Below are 14,548 nucleotides of genomic sequence, written 5' to 3' on the forward strand. Positions count from 1 at the left end.
GCTGTGAATTATTGGAGGAAACAAGTTGTGCAAGTGGAGAGTAGCCATTTCTGACCAGATTCTAACCAAGAATCCGGCCAGAATTTGGTCGGATTGTCGGCCGGATTACTCCCCTGTCTTCTTGTACAATTTCTGTTCAATCTTCAATGTTGTTCCAATTTTGTCTCAACCTCAACTGAACTTTTCTTGATGATAGAAGCTGAATTAACTCTTGACATGAAACTTATAGCCCTTTGAGTTATCTTTCAATGCATAGAATCACCTCATTTGGATTTGTGTAGGTAGAGAAATGATAGAAATACTCTTGACTGCTCACTGCCTTGTCTCAGCTTCGACTATAGAAAATTAGCTACTGTAATTCGGATTTGTGAGCTGGAAAACCTTCAAACTGGATTTGGATGTTTCCACAAGATTTGTAGATCTATCTCTTATCTTCACAATGGTTCCAGAATCATCTCAATCTGATCATTGTAGCTCAAGTTATAGTCAAAATACGAAAATATATCAAAACTGTCAACTTTCCTTTGCGTCCAAATGAAGTATATTTCTAACTCCTATACAAATTATGGATAAAATGCAAGTAAAAAGTGACAAAAACCTCATTTAATCACTTGAAAGCATTTTAAATTAATTATAGCCAGAATGATCCATTTTCTCCCAATAATATAGCCAAAGTGACTAAAAATAACATAAAATATCATTCAAATATAGCATAAATTAGTCACTTATCAAGGATTGAGTAACCGGGTTCTTTCATTTGGCAAATGTCGGAATTCGCATTAAAAAGCTTAAATGGCTAAAGACTAAGTATTCCCCCAGAAAAAAAAAACTCAAGTGTAGGGATATTTTAGAAAACAAAAAAATATGTGCTAATAGTGAAAAATGTGGAAGCGTTTAATGAATTGTTAGCCCGCTAATCCATGAATTTCAATGTTGAAATTTTGTTTAATAGTCGAACCATTTGCTAATGGATGTTGGTTGAATATTTTATATTCTTAGATTAGTTAGTCAGAAATTGAAAGAGTCCTTAATCTTGAAAGCTAACTGGAGAGATATTTCTTGAAAATTGCTACTAACACTTGACATATGTTTTAATTGTATCTTGACAATAGATGATTCGAGCAGTAGCCATTATTTGAATTTGATTGCTTGATTTGCTGTTCTCACACTTGAGGACAAATATGGTTTAGGTGTGGGGGAAATTGATAGGTTGCATTTTTGTCATCAATTTTATGGTTATTTCCCTCCTTTATTTTACCAAATATTGCGTTAATTGATTAATTCTACTTATATTTGGTTAATTGTGCTAATTGTAGGAAAAGGAGCAAAACGTGACAAAAAGGGGTAATTTTTCAATTAATTTGATAGTGGCACGTTCGGGACCTATTTCCAAGTTCGATTCAAACTCTAGGCAGCCTTAGAGGAAGATTTGGAAGATTTGAATTATAATTATTAGTTTTATGATTGAAGTAGGAAACTTGAAATACTTTCTTTTGTGGCTTTAGGAGACTAGTTTTATTTGGTAGTAGACTTGAATTAGGAAGCTAGAAGAGAAAAGGCCATTCCCATTTGATTAGGACTTCAACTAAAAATAAAAGTGTGAGGACTATTTGCTTTGCAAGAGGGACGACGGCCGCTTGGCCTTTTGGCCAATCTTTTGTTTTCCTGCTTAGTCTTTCTGCTGCCTATCAAAGACATAATTGGCGGGGCTGGTTTTGATAAAATAGTGTGAATTGCTTCAATTGGCTATGCACAATTAAATTTCTTTTCTAGTCAAAGAACAATAGAGGTTTTGGTTCATCTAAAAGTTGTGAGATCGAACTAATTTTATTTATTTCTCTTATTCACTAGTATTTGCATATTTTTTTATTGTAGTGCTTATGGTTGTTTTATTAATTGAGTATCCTGGGCCCTAATGTTGAATTAATTTAGCAATCTAATGTCAATTGGAGCGTTAAATTTGTAATTGTTTAATTGCTCTAAAATAGTGGCAACTGGCATGATTGGATTTGAGTCAGGGGAATACGCAGACTAATCTAAAATAATCTTGGTAACGTGTTATTTGGTTAGAATAGGGCTCCTCTAATACGTAAAGCAATTGGAGAATTAAATTTTACGGGCATACCTAGAATTATTTCTCGATTAGGGTAGTGATTAACGGGCGTACATTAATCACTGATACAGTAAGGAGAAGTTGACTGTCATCCCTTGTTTGGCAGTTATAACTTATTTATTAGTTAATAATTGGAACTACCTTTGCATCGATAATCAATTAAGAGAACCATTGTTGAAGTTATTTCTTGGCTAGAGCTTAGTTATTGTTAATTTGGTTTTAATAAATTGTCATTTAATTTTTAGTTGGCTATTCATTTTTATTCGAACCGTTTAATTATTTCCATTGCTATTAAAAAAAAACCCCCCATTGTTAGTTTGAACTTCAAAAGAGACAAATATCCCCAGTTCCTGTGGATTCGATTCTACTTATCACTATCTACAAAAATTATACTTTGTTTGAACAGGTATTTATTATTACACAGGCTCGACAACCTGTCAATTGTTTTATTGTTTGCCCTTTCTTTACTTTTTCTTGCTCCTTGATTTTCTTATTTTCATTTTTTGGTTTGGCTAAACTCTTTGGTGGTTTGGAATCAAGGGGTAGGCCAAGTTAAGGACTATACTTGTTCTTTTTCAATGTTAAATATTAAGTAATAAATTGTTTGGGTTTTTACTTCTAGGCATTTATTTTATTTGTAACTATTTCTCTTAATTTTTTTTAGCAAGAGAGTAACAGGATTTGAAAAAGGAGACAAGGGAGGGGGATTTGACACTAGGACTTCTAATTCCTTAGACCTTAATTTTAGCCTATAGACAAGATCTTCTCTACAGTTGTTTTAGTCTTGTTTTACACTTTTACAAATTTAAAGTCTTATGCTTTTCGCTTGATCTTAATATGTTAACCTAGCACTAATTAGAAAATAAATTTGTATTTCTACAATAATGTTCTTCTACTCTTTAATATTTATTTATGCATGATTTTTAGACTATATTTTTCCTTTGATTTTATTTAAATACCACAATAGGTTAGAAATTGACACTAAATTTTACTTGCTCTTTAGCTTTCTCTTTTCAAATTTTTTACTTTGTTTTTATTAAAACAATGCATTTTCACATAAGTTAACACTAAAATGATACTCTTCTCTTTTTTTCCTCTATTGTTCTAATTTAAAATATAAATGTTTGTATAGCACGGGTCAGATTGCAAGTATTGTAACATATTTACTCATATTTATTCCATAAAAGTATTGCTTTCTAAATATTCAACTACCATACTAATTTTTAAAACTTTTGTACATAAATTTATTGAAATATGGTAATATTCATCAAATATTGCAATGTATACCCAAAAAATTAACAAGTACTGTTTGATATAGTTATTAAACTTTTCCAATGATTCTAAATCTAGGACTACAAAATTGTTCTAAATGAAATACAGAAGACGTAGCAATCCATATTCAATATCTAGCAAAGTTATTAAATTTATTACTATAACAATTAAATTCACACTGAACAAAGTATGTATAAAAAATGCAAACTTTATTAAACAAGAAAAAAGTTGTCAAAAGAGTTAAAATTGAATGTGTAAATGCCTTATAGTTCTTGAATATCACTCCTTTGTAAGGGCTTTGATAAAAGACTTTTATCAAGGATATTTTTTTGGCACCCAAATATACAAAGGCATAATTTATTGTAGAAAATATATATTGTGACTGCAGATAAAGTACATTGTGAAAGGCATTTCACATGATTGCGTATTACAATTACTAAGTCCAATCCTAACGGCATAATACAACACATAAAATACTTTTATAATTTAAAAATAAAAAACAAAATAAGCAAAATATGCTTATATAAATTCAAGACATATTTTACCACTGCTAAGATTTCCATCCATGTCCAGCATCCCAATCCATCAAATCAAGACTATAGTAAGCGGACCATATTACTTGCTTAATTTGCTCATTCCTACAACATTAAAAAAAATAAGGCATGAATATTACAACTTTGACATGACTTATGATGTCCAAAATATATGTACATGGTTAGACATTGGAATTCCAAAATCAATTTACAACTCACTTGTAGCTCTAGTTTACTCTTGCATTTTCAATTCAATTTTTTTTTCCAATTCCTACATTAAAATTTCAATTTTAGAGATTTGAAGAGGTTGAAAGCTTTTGAAAGCTTAGTTATAAAGATCGTAAAGTAAATAAATGAATATCCATAGTGGGACTTGACGAAGTTCTATCATGCACCAAATTTTAATAAAATCTAAATACCCTATTTTCTACAAGTATACGGATCGTTTATCGAGTACAGGATACTAAATGTCGATCTCACAGGAAAGATTGTCAATTACCGATGGTTTTCAAACTCCTTTATTATTTAGACTACCACAACTGCAAGAGATGAAATCTACACTAAGAGCATGAAATAAAAGTAATAAAAATAACAATAGAAAACTCCTAGAACTACGAAATTCCTTATTACTCTTGCAAGTGAAATTATCGGTTAATTGAATATTATTATCTTGGCTAATTATGGCATAATTTTTTAATATATGTGAAACATACTCTCATAATTAATCAACTATACTTGTAACTAAACCATACCTACTCTCGTGATTATGAAATTAACTACAAACTCATTTTTTCTATGAAATTACATAAAACAAGTTACTAAAGCTGCAAAGGTGTATCTTTACTCTCATGAGTGTACTCTCTAGATTTAGCAATTTCTTAAACTAGTATTAAATTCCAATCTTATTGTAAACTTAACATTTTAAAATTATCGCAATTAATAGCCAGTTAATCATGATTAGATAAGCAAAAGTGTTAAATAACTTACTCAAAATAATATCATCAATTGACCAAGTAAATATCACTTACAAGATATAGAAAATTCATCTATAACTCTAAGCATAAATTTTAGCAAAACATGAAGAGAATGAAAGAAAAGACCATACTTGTATTTTAGCTAAATATGAACTCAAATACAAAAGAGAAAGTGATAGAAGAGAAGTCACCCTCATCACAACATGAATTTCAAACTCTCCATCTTGTTCCTTAATTCTTTATCCAAATCTAGTTACAAGTACAAGAACGATAAACTACACTAACTATACTATACTAATGAACTAAGAGAAACTAGTAAAGACTACATTTTCTGCAGTGTTTCTAGCCTTCCAAAGTTATATGAAATGTTCTCCAAGGCCTCTATTTATAGATGAATCAAGCTCCAATCAATTATGTTAAAGTTGGTTCTAGTTGGCTCTAGTAGTCATCAAAAGTTACTTCTTCAAGTTTCCAATTTTACTTCTGTAGAAACCAGCCAAAATTGATTTGTAAATGAGCTGAAAAAGCTGTGTGAAAACTGAGAAAGTTGTTGTTCAAGTTGCAGAATCGATTGAAAAATATGCACCCATGAGGTTGCGCATTGTGGGTGCGTTTTACCTCCCCTGCAGGTTTGCTCTTTTCTGGTTAGTCTTCAACTTTACTCTGTTTTTGCACCAATTTCAACTGATATTTTCTTGATGATGGAGGCTGAACTACCTTTTTTGCAAAACATAAAAGTTGTAACCCTTTGAGTTATATTTTCAATTCTTTAAGAATCATCTAATTTGGAGCTCTGTAAACTAAAAAATGATCGAAATACTCTTGACCAGTCAATCCCCTGTTTCAGCTTTTGATAACAAAAATGGCCGACTGTATTTTGACTTTTTGACTAGGAAAACTCATGAACTAAATTTCGATGTTTTCATAAGAAATGTAGAGCTATCTGTTAGATTGAAAATGACTTAAGAATCACCTCAGTCTGATGCTTATAGTTCAAGATATAGGCGAATACCAATAGGTGTCAAAGTTATCAAGCTTCTCTTCTTTTATACTTGATTGCATTTCATTTTTTGAATATTTTGCACTTCATATTCTCTCTAAATCACTTCAAATCATCAACAATCATCCAAATATCTTTTCAATTCACTCCATTTGATGATTGAATCATTGAAACCTATAAAAATATGAAATTTTCACCACTTTAATCCATAGAAATGCAATTTGTTACACTTAGACCACAAAATGTCAACTTCACTTGAATCCTAGCTGATTAGCTATGAAAATAAGTAACACACATCAAAATTAAATAATAAAATACACTTAAATCACTCAAAATGCACACTTATTAGGACTTCTTTTCAAACAAATAAAAACAAAGAAAATTTCAAAAGAAATATGTAGAGTGCTAAATGTGACGACCCCACCTCCCCCTAAGGCGAACCAGAGGGTTTAGCGGGTCGCTTGCCCAACTCGCACCAGAACTCGAAGTCAAAAGCAAATAAAAGCTAAAAGTACCAAAAGAGTACTATTCACATTATATACATCGGCAAAAAAGTTCTATTTACATCCCCAAAAGTAACTACCCATACCATTACATCCTTATGATTATAACCAAAACCAAAGAGTAGACCCTAAGAAGGGTTCTTACATGGAGCACTATAATAGGGAAAAACATATTAACTATTCGGTTATTACAAACAAAACCCAACTATACTAGTGATGGTGCCAAAATTTCCCACGTCGGCCCCTGCTAAGGAAAACAAAAGAAAAGGGGGTAAACTATAAGCTTAGTCACTAACCAGGGGTAAAAATGTAATTTTTACATGTCAACATTTGCACAGTGAGAGCAAAGCAAAAGCAGAAAAGTAACACCACATGGTAAGGATACGGGTGGCTCTCAAGCCAACTCATTTGTCGAGCTTGATCACTAATTGACCCTTGAGATCCTGAGCCACACAGCTCGCTTCTCTTAAAGGATCTCACATAGAGAGACTATGAGCCTCAGCTCAAGTCATGAGCAATAAATGCTCTAAAATATTATCAAGCAATAAATGCTCTAAAATCGTAGTTCAAGCAATAAATGCTCCCAAATTGCGTCACAAGCAATAAATGCTCCGTAAATGTTTCACAAGCAATAAATGCTCCGTAAATGTTTCACAAGCAATAAATGCTCCATAACAAATCACAAAATCATATTTCACAGGTATCAATAGCAACTAATAGGGTTTAGATCGAATGCGATAAAGTACACTCTCGCCTAAGTGCCCATTTTTCATAGTAAACTCATATTAGTATTGAGTTACACAGAAACCCTGATTACTCACCTAAAGAGCAAGTATAACAAGAGAAAGTACGGAAATGAATTCAAGTCGTCAGCTAGTGGGCCCCACCGGCTCCGTCTAGCCCGTCACCGCCTTTCAAATAAACTTTGTGGATGATCAAACCACCCCAATCAAGTTCCAAAGTTGTTGTTCTAGGCTCCAAGCTCAAGATTAATGGTGAAACTTGAAAAATTGTGGAAGAAATCTTCCCCCTCTCTTGCTCTCTCACTCTCTCGGCCTTCCCTCTCTCTCTTTCTTTAGTTTTTGATTTGGTTTATGTCTTGTGTTCTTTTGGATGTTCTAGAATTAATACTTAGTCAAGACCATTAGTAGATATTTTCCACCAACCATTCACATAAAAGATGATTATTCACTTCCTAGTCCTTGCAACTTCCTTTTTGTTTTCTCACACTCTTGCCCACAAATGTTTGGAACTCTTGCACTTAACTCCATAGGATACAACTTATTCTAATCCAAAATACTTTGTCACACTTAATCATTTCACTAATCACCTTATTATCTTAATCACCCATCCTTAATTATTCCTTATTCCACATAAAAGCAACTAAACCAAAATCTTTTTACATTAGCTAGATTAAGGGTTTTATACCCAACTTAAGGTTGTTCAATTAGCAAAACACTAGGGAATTTACTAGTGTAAGACTTTTTAGCTTTCTAATCCTACTTAACCTTTATAAAAGAAATCGAATCCGGTATCTACTCATACGAAAACATACATTAGCATGCATAATATTTACTACCACATAAACTTATGATTAATACGTAAACTAGGGTTTTGTGTAAAAATATCAAAGGTGTAAATCCATTAGGGTTTTAATAAAATTCCAAATTAAGGTTTTTCGATTCTAAAAAGCAAAATCACATGTAAAGAATTACCATCATCCTTAAAATCAAATTTTATAGCAAAATTTAGCACTAATATTCCTTATTCAAAATTAAGGACGAATCGGGATCTCACACTAAAAATACAACCAAGACCAAAAGAAGAGTAGGATTCAAAAGCAATAGTTTTACTCCAATATACTAAAATTTAAATCAAAGAAGTTGATAAGATCACAAACAATACAAATTCCAGAACGCCAGCTAGATATCATTTATTTGTATGTAACCTAGCACAAATCCGAACCAATCTATATATGGTTCAATGAAAATATGTAATACAATTAAGTGCTTATCTGAGGTCAAAATATGTTTATGCCTTAACTAAGCATTTGGACAAATCAAATCATACCTCTACATGTAAGCGTGCATAAGGCTTAGAAGTGACATTTCATCTAATTAAATAAGGAATAGGAAGCGAATGCTCTTTCGGCAGATGAATTGAAGAAGAAGGATCACATTATCTCCTTCTGTCATTGGTGCTATCATATATAAAGGGAAAGACTACTTTTACGTGGAAAGGTGATCTTAATTATAAATTTCAAAAGATAAGAAAAATTGGATTACATAGGCTAATGTTCTTTGTCATGTAACACTATTCACTGATCCGCTCATATAGATAAAAGCATGCGCATTGAGAATTAAACCTCTATACTCCATCCCTACCCCCAAAAAAATGATAGAGATAAAATTTAAAGTAAGGAAAAGAAGAGAGAGTTGATTTTGCAAGCATATGAAAACTGTGTACCTTAACATCCACAGGAACAACTCCATTTATGGAGCATAGACAAGTATGACTCAATTCAGCGTTTTGTTCCTTAGGGTTTGATTGTATCATACCTCCATGGTTCGATTGTAGGTCTATCATTGGATGAATTGCATTACTGAGATTGATACTAGAAAAAGGACGACCGGTACGGCTAGGCCGTGAACAGCCAAAGGATCAAAACAGGTGCTTATTCCCCCTTATCTCTGAGTAGGTAAAAAAGATGATCTCTCTATCCTGTGAAAATACTCACTCACAAATAATTAAATAAATGCAAGTTCTCAACCATAACTATAGTGAAGTACAGAGACAAAATTTGAAGGGTAATTTAAATATTGTATTAGGATATGTCTACCTTTAAATCCAGAGGAATATTGGCATCATTCTCTTCCACTTTGACTTTCTTAAGTAATGGTGCATCCAATTTTCCGGGACACAAATTCTTCAACTCCGGGCAACGCATTATTTCCAATTGGGTCAGTGAAGGAAATTTGAAGTCACAACCCTCGTGGTGACCACCACTGAAGCTTTGAAGATTTTGGAGGTTTACAAAGCTTAAGGAGCTTAGTTTTGGGAACAAAAACTCCTTGTTGGTTCTTCCCAATGAAATTTCTCTTTTTTCCCCACCATCATGATCTTCTTGACTGGTCTCTTCATTTTCCCCCGCTATAACTGCATACATTGCCGGGCAAAGACCAACTTTCAATTCTTCAAGACTTACAAGCATATCAGCCACGCAAGGTGGATAAAACAAACATGGTAAACTGCACCCCTCTACTTGTAATATTCTCAAGTTTTGGAATACTCGAATCCCTTTTGGATAATTCCTCCAAATGTGGGCTAATCTTGTTAACCCTCTCAATTCCAGTGACTTTAGATTGGGAAGAATTTCAAGCTCCTTTTTTGATGGAATGGGAACTTTTAGACCCTCAAGGTCGAAAAGTAATTCCATCGAAGGACAATCACCCATAGAAAAGCTCTGCAGATTCTCTAACAATGCCACACCATCAGCTTTCGCAATGCATCTGATAACATAGCACCTTGAAAGCACCAAAGATCTTAAGTTCTCAAGAGACCCTCTAAGCATTTCACCTCCTACAAATTGTTCTGGGCGATAACCAGGACTTGTAAGGTCTAGCATTTCCAACCGAGGGAGTGAGACCTGAAAATTAAAACGTAAATTGATTACAAATGCAACTGGAGTGTGGCATTTGCAAGCTTGTTTAATTTCTCTTCAATCTAACTTCGTCTTAAAGTTTGAAATGCATGTCTAGAAATTGCAAATATCGATCAAATGTATTCACGATATTAATTGTTACATAATAGAACAGTTCTAGTACATCCAGGGACGGAAACTAGCCTTGCCAATGACATCAAGTAGGAAACGTAACTCTACCAATGGCATTAGTCCTTGCTATCAAAATAATATTGTCGTCAACAATTTATTCATTAATTTATCATTCGGTCTCTACGGGTGCTAAAAAATTCTACACAAAACAACATTTTTTTTTATACTGATCATATATTGAAGGAGTAGATCAATATGACTACTAAAAAAATTTTCTATATATGTTTAATTAACACTTTTGGAGCAAAATGCTTGAGTCATGAGTTTTTGGCAATCACCTAAATTCATGGTCAACTATTTCTTTGACATGAAGTATATCATATAGAAATACAGAGAGAGAGAGAGAGACCTGGTTGAGAAAAGCTCTGGAATATGTATCGCCTTCGCAGCCAAAGCCCTCTAAGCCCGTATATTTAAGTGTTACTACTTTGAGTTGGGGTAACTCAAGCACTTGATCCTTCATATTTTCTTCCCTCATAACAATGCTTTCCAAATTTTCACAACTATATACGACTATCTTTTGGAGTTTCACTAGACATTTCAACACTGATTGTGAGAAGAGAGTTGTGATTCGCTGACAGTTAGATACCTCAATACCTCTGAGATTGCAAAGTGACGGAGGTTCAATTGGCCCCTTCCACAAGTACTCAATAAAATTCATTCTCAGGAGTTTCATCTCTTGAAGTTGGCTGAAGCAACGAGGTGGAAGATTTCCATAACATATTTCTTCCAATTTGCCAGATGTTAATTCCATGAACACCAGATTTTCAAAAACATGTCGAGGAGCTAGGTTGGTGGTGGAATCAATAAGGCATTCCCATGAACCCGACTTCAATCTGAGCCTTTTCAAATTGACAAATCCACTTTCATCTAAGTCATTCACAAAATTCCCCGAGCGAAACAAGAACCCAAGGTCCAAAATGAGATTCTCAGTTCTCCTGATTATGCTAGTAACTGCAGGACACAATGCTAGTTCGGAATCTTTCTCGTCAGGCAAATAAAGTTTGAAATTCCTCCGAAATTGATAGTCTCCACCGTTTTTTGTCTGAGTTTGTTTGCAACTAATGTTAAATCTTGACAACCTCTCAACAGGGAATTCGCGTAATAATAGAAGCAGGTCGTCAATGCCATGTAAATTAATTTGGAGACATTCAAGGCAAGCCAGTGATGTGATCTCTTTAATGCATCCTCTTTCTTCTTCTGCATTTCTCCCTAGCCGCAATGGACGATGAAATCCCATATACAATTCTTCTAGCTTTTTCAAGCTTGACAAGATACCAAGAGACAACGGGTGGCGGCTACTTTCAACCCTCAAATCCAACACCTTTAAATTACTCAGCTGAGCAATTTCGGTTGGAAACTGATTATCCCGAAGTCTGGACTCAAAGAAGCTCAAAATCTCCAATTGCGTCATGTATCCAATCATCGACGACGTTCCAATCCCTAACTCACAATAATCCAGGCACAATGTCCGAAGGCTCATCAACATTTGGCCAGGATCTGATGGTGAAAATTCAATTTGTAATTTGTTAAACTCCATGACCCTGAGATCTTCCATCCCTGCAAAAGAATCTGGTGATAGGCTGATCATTTTGCCTGACTGGAAGACCAAACGCAGCAGCCTAAGCTTTGGACATTCCTCTCCCAATGGAAATGGTCCATTAGAATTGCCCTTCCATGTCAGCGAAACAGCTGTATAACGACCAAATGAATCAGGTTGCGGGTGCCCTTCTTTTCCTCCAACATTCCTTACCAAAAATACATGCTCGCCTTCTGATGCAATTTTCAAGCAAACATCTCGCACGACATCATGCAATTTTACATGGTCTTCTTTTCCACCATCGGTTAGCAACAAATAGCAACTTTTAAGGTCACTGATACTCTGGTCTACTCTGTATCTCATATCTCCCAAAGTCTCTCTATCTTGGAACATTTTCAACCCTTTCCCATACCTAACCAAACATTCGACTGGAATGCTATAATCCTCTGGAAACAAGCTGCAAAACAGTAGTAGTGACTTGGCTTCAACACTTTTCAAATGATCATAGCTCCATTCGATTCTGGAAAACACCAAATCTTGAACTCTTTCTAGGTCTCTCATTGTGTACTTCTTTAGCTGTCCAAGGGCGAGTTTCCAGGATTCTGGTGTTGTATAATTAGTCCTAAATGCCCTGGCAACAACAACGATTGCTAGAGGTAATCCTTTGCATTCTTCTGCAACTTGTTTTGCAACGTCACTCAAAGCTGAATCATCGGAAATTCCCGCAACCTCTTTAAAAAGATGCCATGCTTCTTCCTTAGGCAAGGCATTCACCTCAAAAATTTCTGCTTCCATGTTCCTACACACATGAGAGAACCGAGATGTCAATACAACTGTTAAGCTCTTGCACTTACCTGATCTAATGGGAATTCCTAGACTCCTAAGATCCACTTCTTCCCAAATGTCATCCAGCATAACAAGATTTCTCTTGTCACTATTGATTAGTCTAGTATAAATCTGTTCAGCTCTTGCACGACCACTGTGCTCAGATTTTAATTTCATCCTTAACTGCTCAGCAAGTTGATTTTGGATATTTCTCATGTCTGGATTTTGAGAAATAGTTGCAAAGGCTACGCCATCAAACAGTTTCTCAGACTTAACCTGGTCGGCAATTTGCTCCAACAAAAAAGTCTTGCCTACGCCGGCCATACCACAAATTGCGAGTAGACTTCTTTTATCCTGCTTTAGAGCTTCAATCACTTCCCTTTTCATTGACATCCTTGTAATTAGACTTTCCTCAAAGGATGGGGTTGATTCACTAAAAGGCATTTTCCCCAGTGGAGGAAGGTATCCAACTTCATCAAACCGCCTCTCTCTGAGATGTTTTTCAGCATCATTTCCTCTTTTGGCAGCATGGCGGCCTATCAAATAACGTGACTTCAAATTCGGGAGCCTAACAATTTTAAAGCAATTCACCTTAACATTCTCCATACCCTCAAAAATAGTATCTGCCTCTTTCTCTAGACCATCAGCCTGCCTTAGCCAATCAGTAACAATTGGTTTAATTTCTTCACCATTGTTTCTTGCTGCATCTACCGATCGTTGCACCTCAGTTTTCGTTAGCTCGAGTTTTTTGATGCCATTCCTCAGGGTTTCAACGTTGCTTCTATAGCAAAATAAATACTGAAATTGACGCATAATTGGATCAATAAACTTCTCTGTGATTTTCCCCACAATCGAAACGCCAATATCTTGCATGGCCATTATTCCAATATTTCTGTTCCAATGTCTATAACCATGTTATTACGGAAATTAGAAAAATTTGGTTTTATAACAGATAAGAAAATATTTTATGAATATGCAAATGAGGTGATGATGTCCCCAAAGCCTAATTCAGTTGATGTGGCCAGATGATCATGAATTTCCTAGTTTGACTATCAAAGCGTATCTTTGTTTCTCTCTCTCTCTCTTTCTCTCATGTAAGCTGTAGAGCCTTCCTTAACCAAAATAATAATAATGGTGATGATGATGATAAATCCTTAAGAGTAAAGATTATGATGACTATGAACAGAAGGAGACAAAGTTTAATTAATGGTCGTTGGACTAAGTTTAATTAAATGTTCGGTGAAACGTAAAGGATGCTAGTAATGTTTCAGTTGTTCTCATATATTAGTTTAGATTTATCCAATATTAATTTAGAAAATACTCTTTTTGGAGGAAAAATTATGAATAGTTAGTTTTGACTTCAGCGACCACTATAAGTCAGAGCAGGCAAATTACCCATCAACACATTTCTCATATTGGCAACATTATTTAAACTCGTGATTTTTTTGAAGAATTTAGAAAATACATTATATAAAGTAATTAAGGTGCAAAGATATGTGTATGTTTTCACCTGTTTGATGAAAATCTAAAATCTCATATGTCCAACAATCAATAAAATAGTGTAAAGGCTATTTGATAAAAATAATGTGCATATATCTATTGTCTTAGATAAATTTTATCTCAAGCCACTAAAAGTCTCCAAATATTCAATTAGGTTTCTGCGTGTTTAATAGCAAGATTAATTGAATATTTTTAAGTCTTATGCGTGAAGCAAGTCAAGAAATTAGGAGTTGTAGGATAGAAGAAAACCCTTTATCTGTCATGGAGCAATCACTAAAAATGTCATTATAGGAAAAATGCAAGTAAAACTATTATAGCAGTAGAATTTAGCATTTCTAATGGGAGATTAGACACTATATGTAAAACTATTATAGGACCAGAATTTAGAATTTCTAATGGGAGATTAGACACTACATCAAGAAAGAATTAATAATGATTTATTTGGTCTAATCAACA

General features: G+C 34.1%; 1 protein-coding gene across 1 annotated transcript; it reads right to left on the bottom strand.

The window, feature by feature from the left end:
* Positions 1-9,219: 9,219 nt before the first annotated feature.
* Positions 9,220-13,471, bottom strand: LOC113773704 (disease resistance protein At4g27190-like). The gene is made up of 2 exons (XM_027318328.1): positions 10,817-13,471; positions 9,220-10,041 (listed from the first exon to the last, which is right to left on the bottom strand). Exons 1-2 carry the CDS (start codon positions 13,469-13,471, stop codon positions 9,220-9,222), a joined length of 3,477 nt encoding a protein of 1,158 aa, XP_027174129.1.
* Positions 13,472-14,548: the final 1,077 nt, after the last annotated feature.

Source organism: Coffea eugenioides, chromosome 6 (assembly GCF_003713205.1).
Source record: "Coffea eugenioides isolate CCC68of chromosome 6, Ceug_1.0, whole genome shotgun sequence".
Taxonomy (NCBI): Eukaryota; Viridiplantae; Streptophyta; class Magnoliopsida; order Gentianales; family Rubiaceae; genus Coffea; species Coffea eugenioides.

Excerpts from the sequence above, each read along its gene's own strand:
- LOC113773704 (XM_027318328.1), bottom strand. The coding sequence starts at position 13,471 with ATGGCCATGCAAGATATTGGCGTTTCGATTGTGGGGAAAATCACAGAG. Across the intron at positions 10,042-10,816 it reads GCAATCTCAGAGGTATTGAG|GTCTCACTCCCTCGGTTGGA; the intron begins GTATCTAACTGT and ends TTTAATTTTCAG.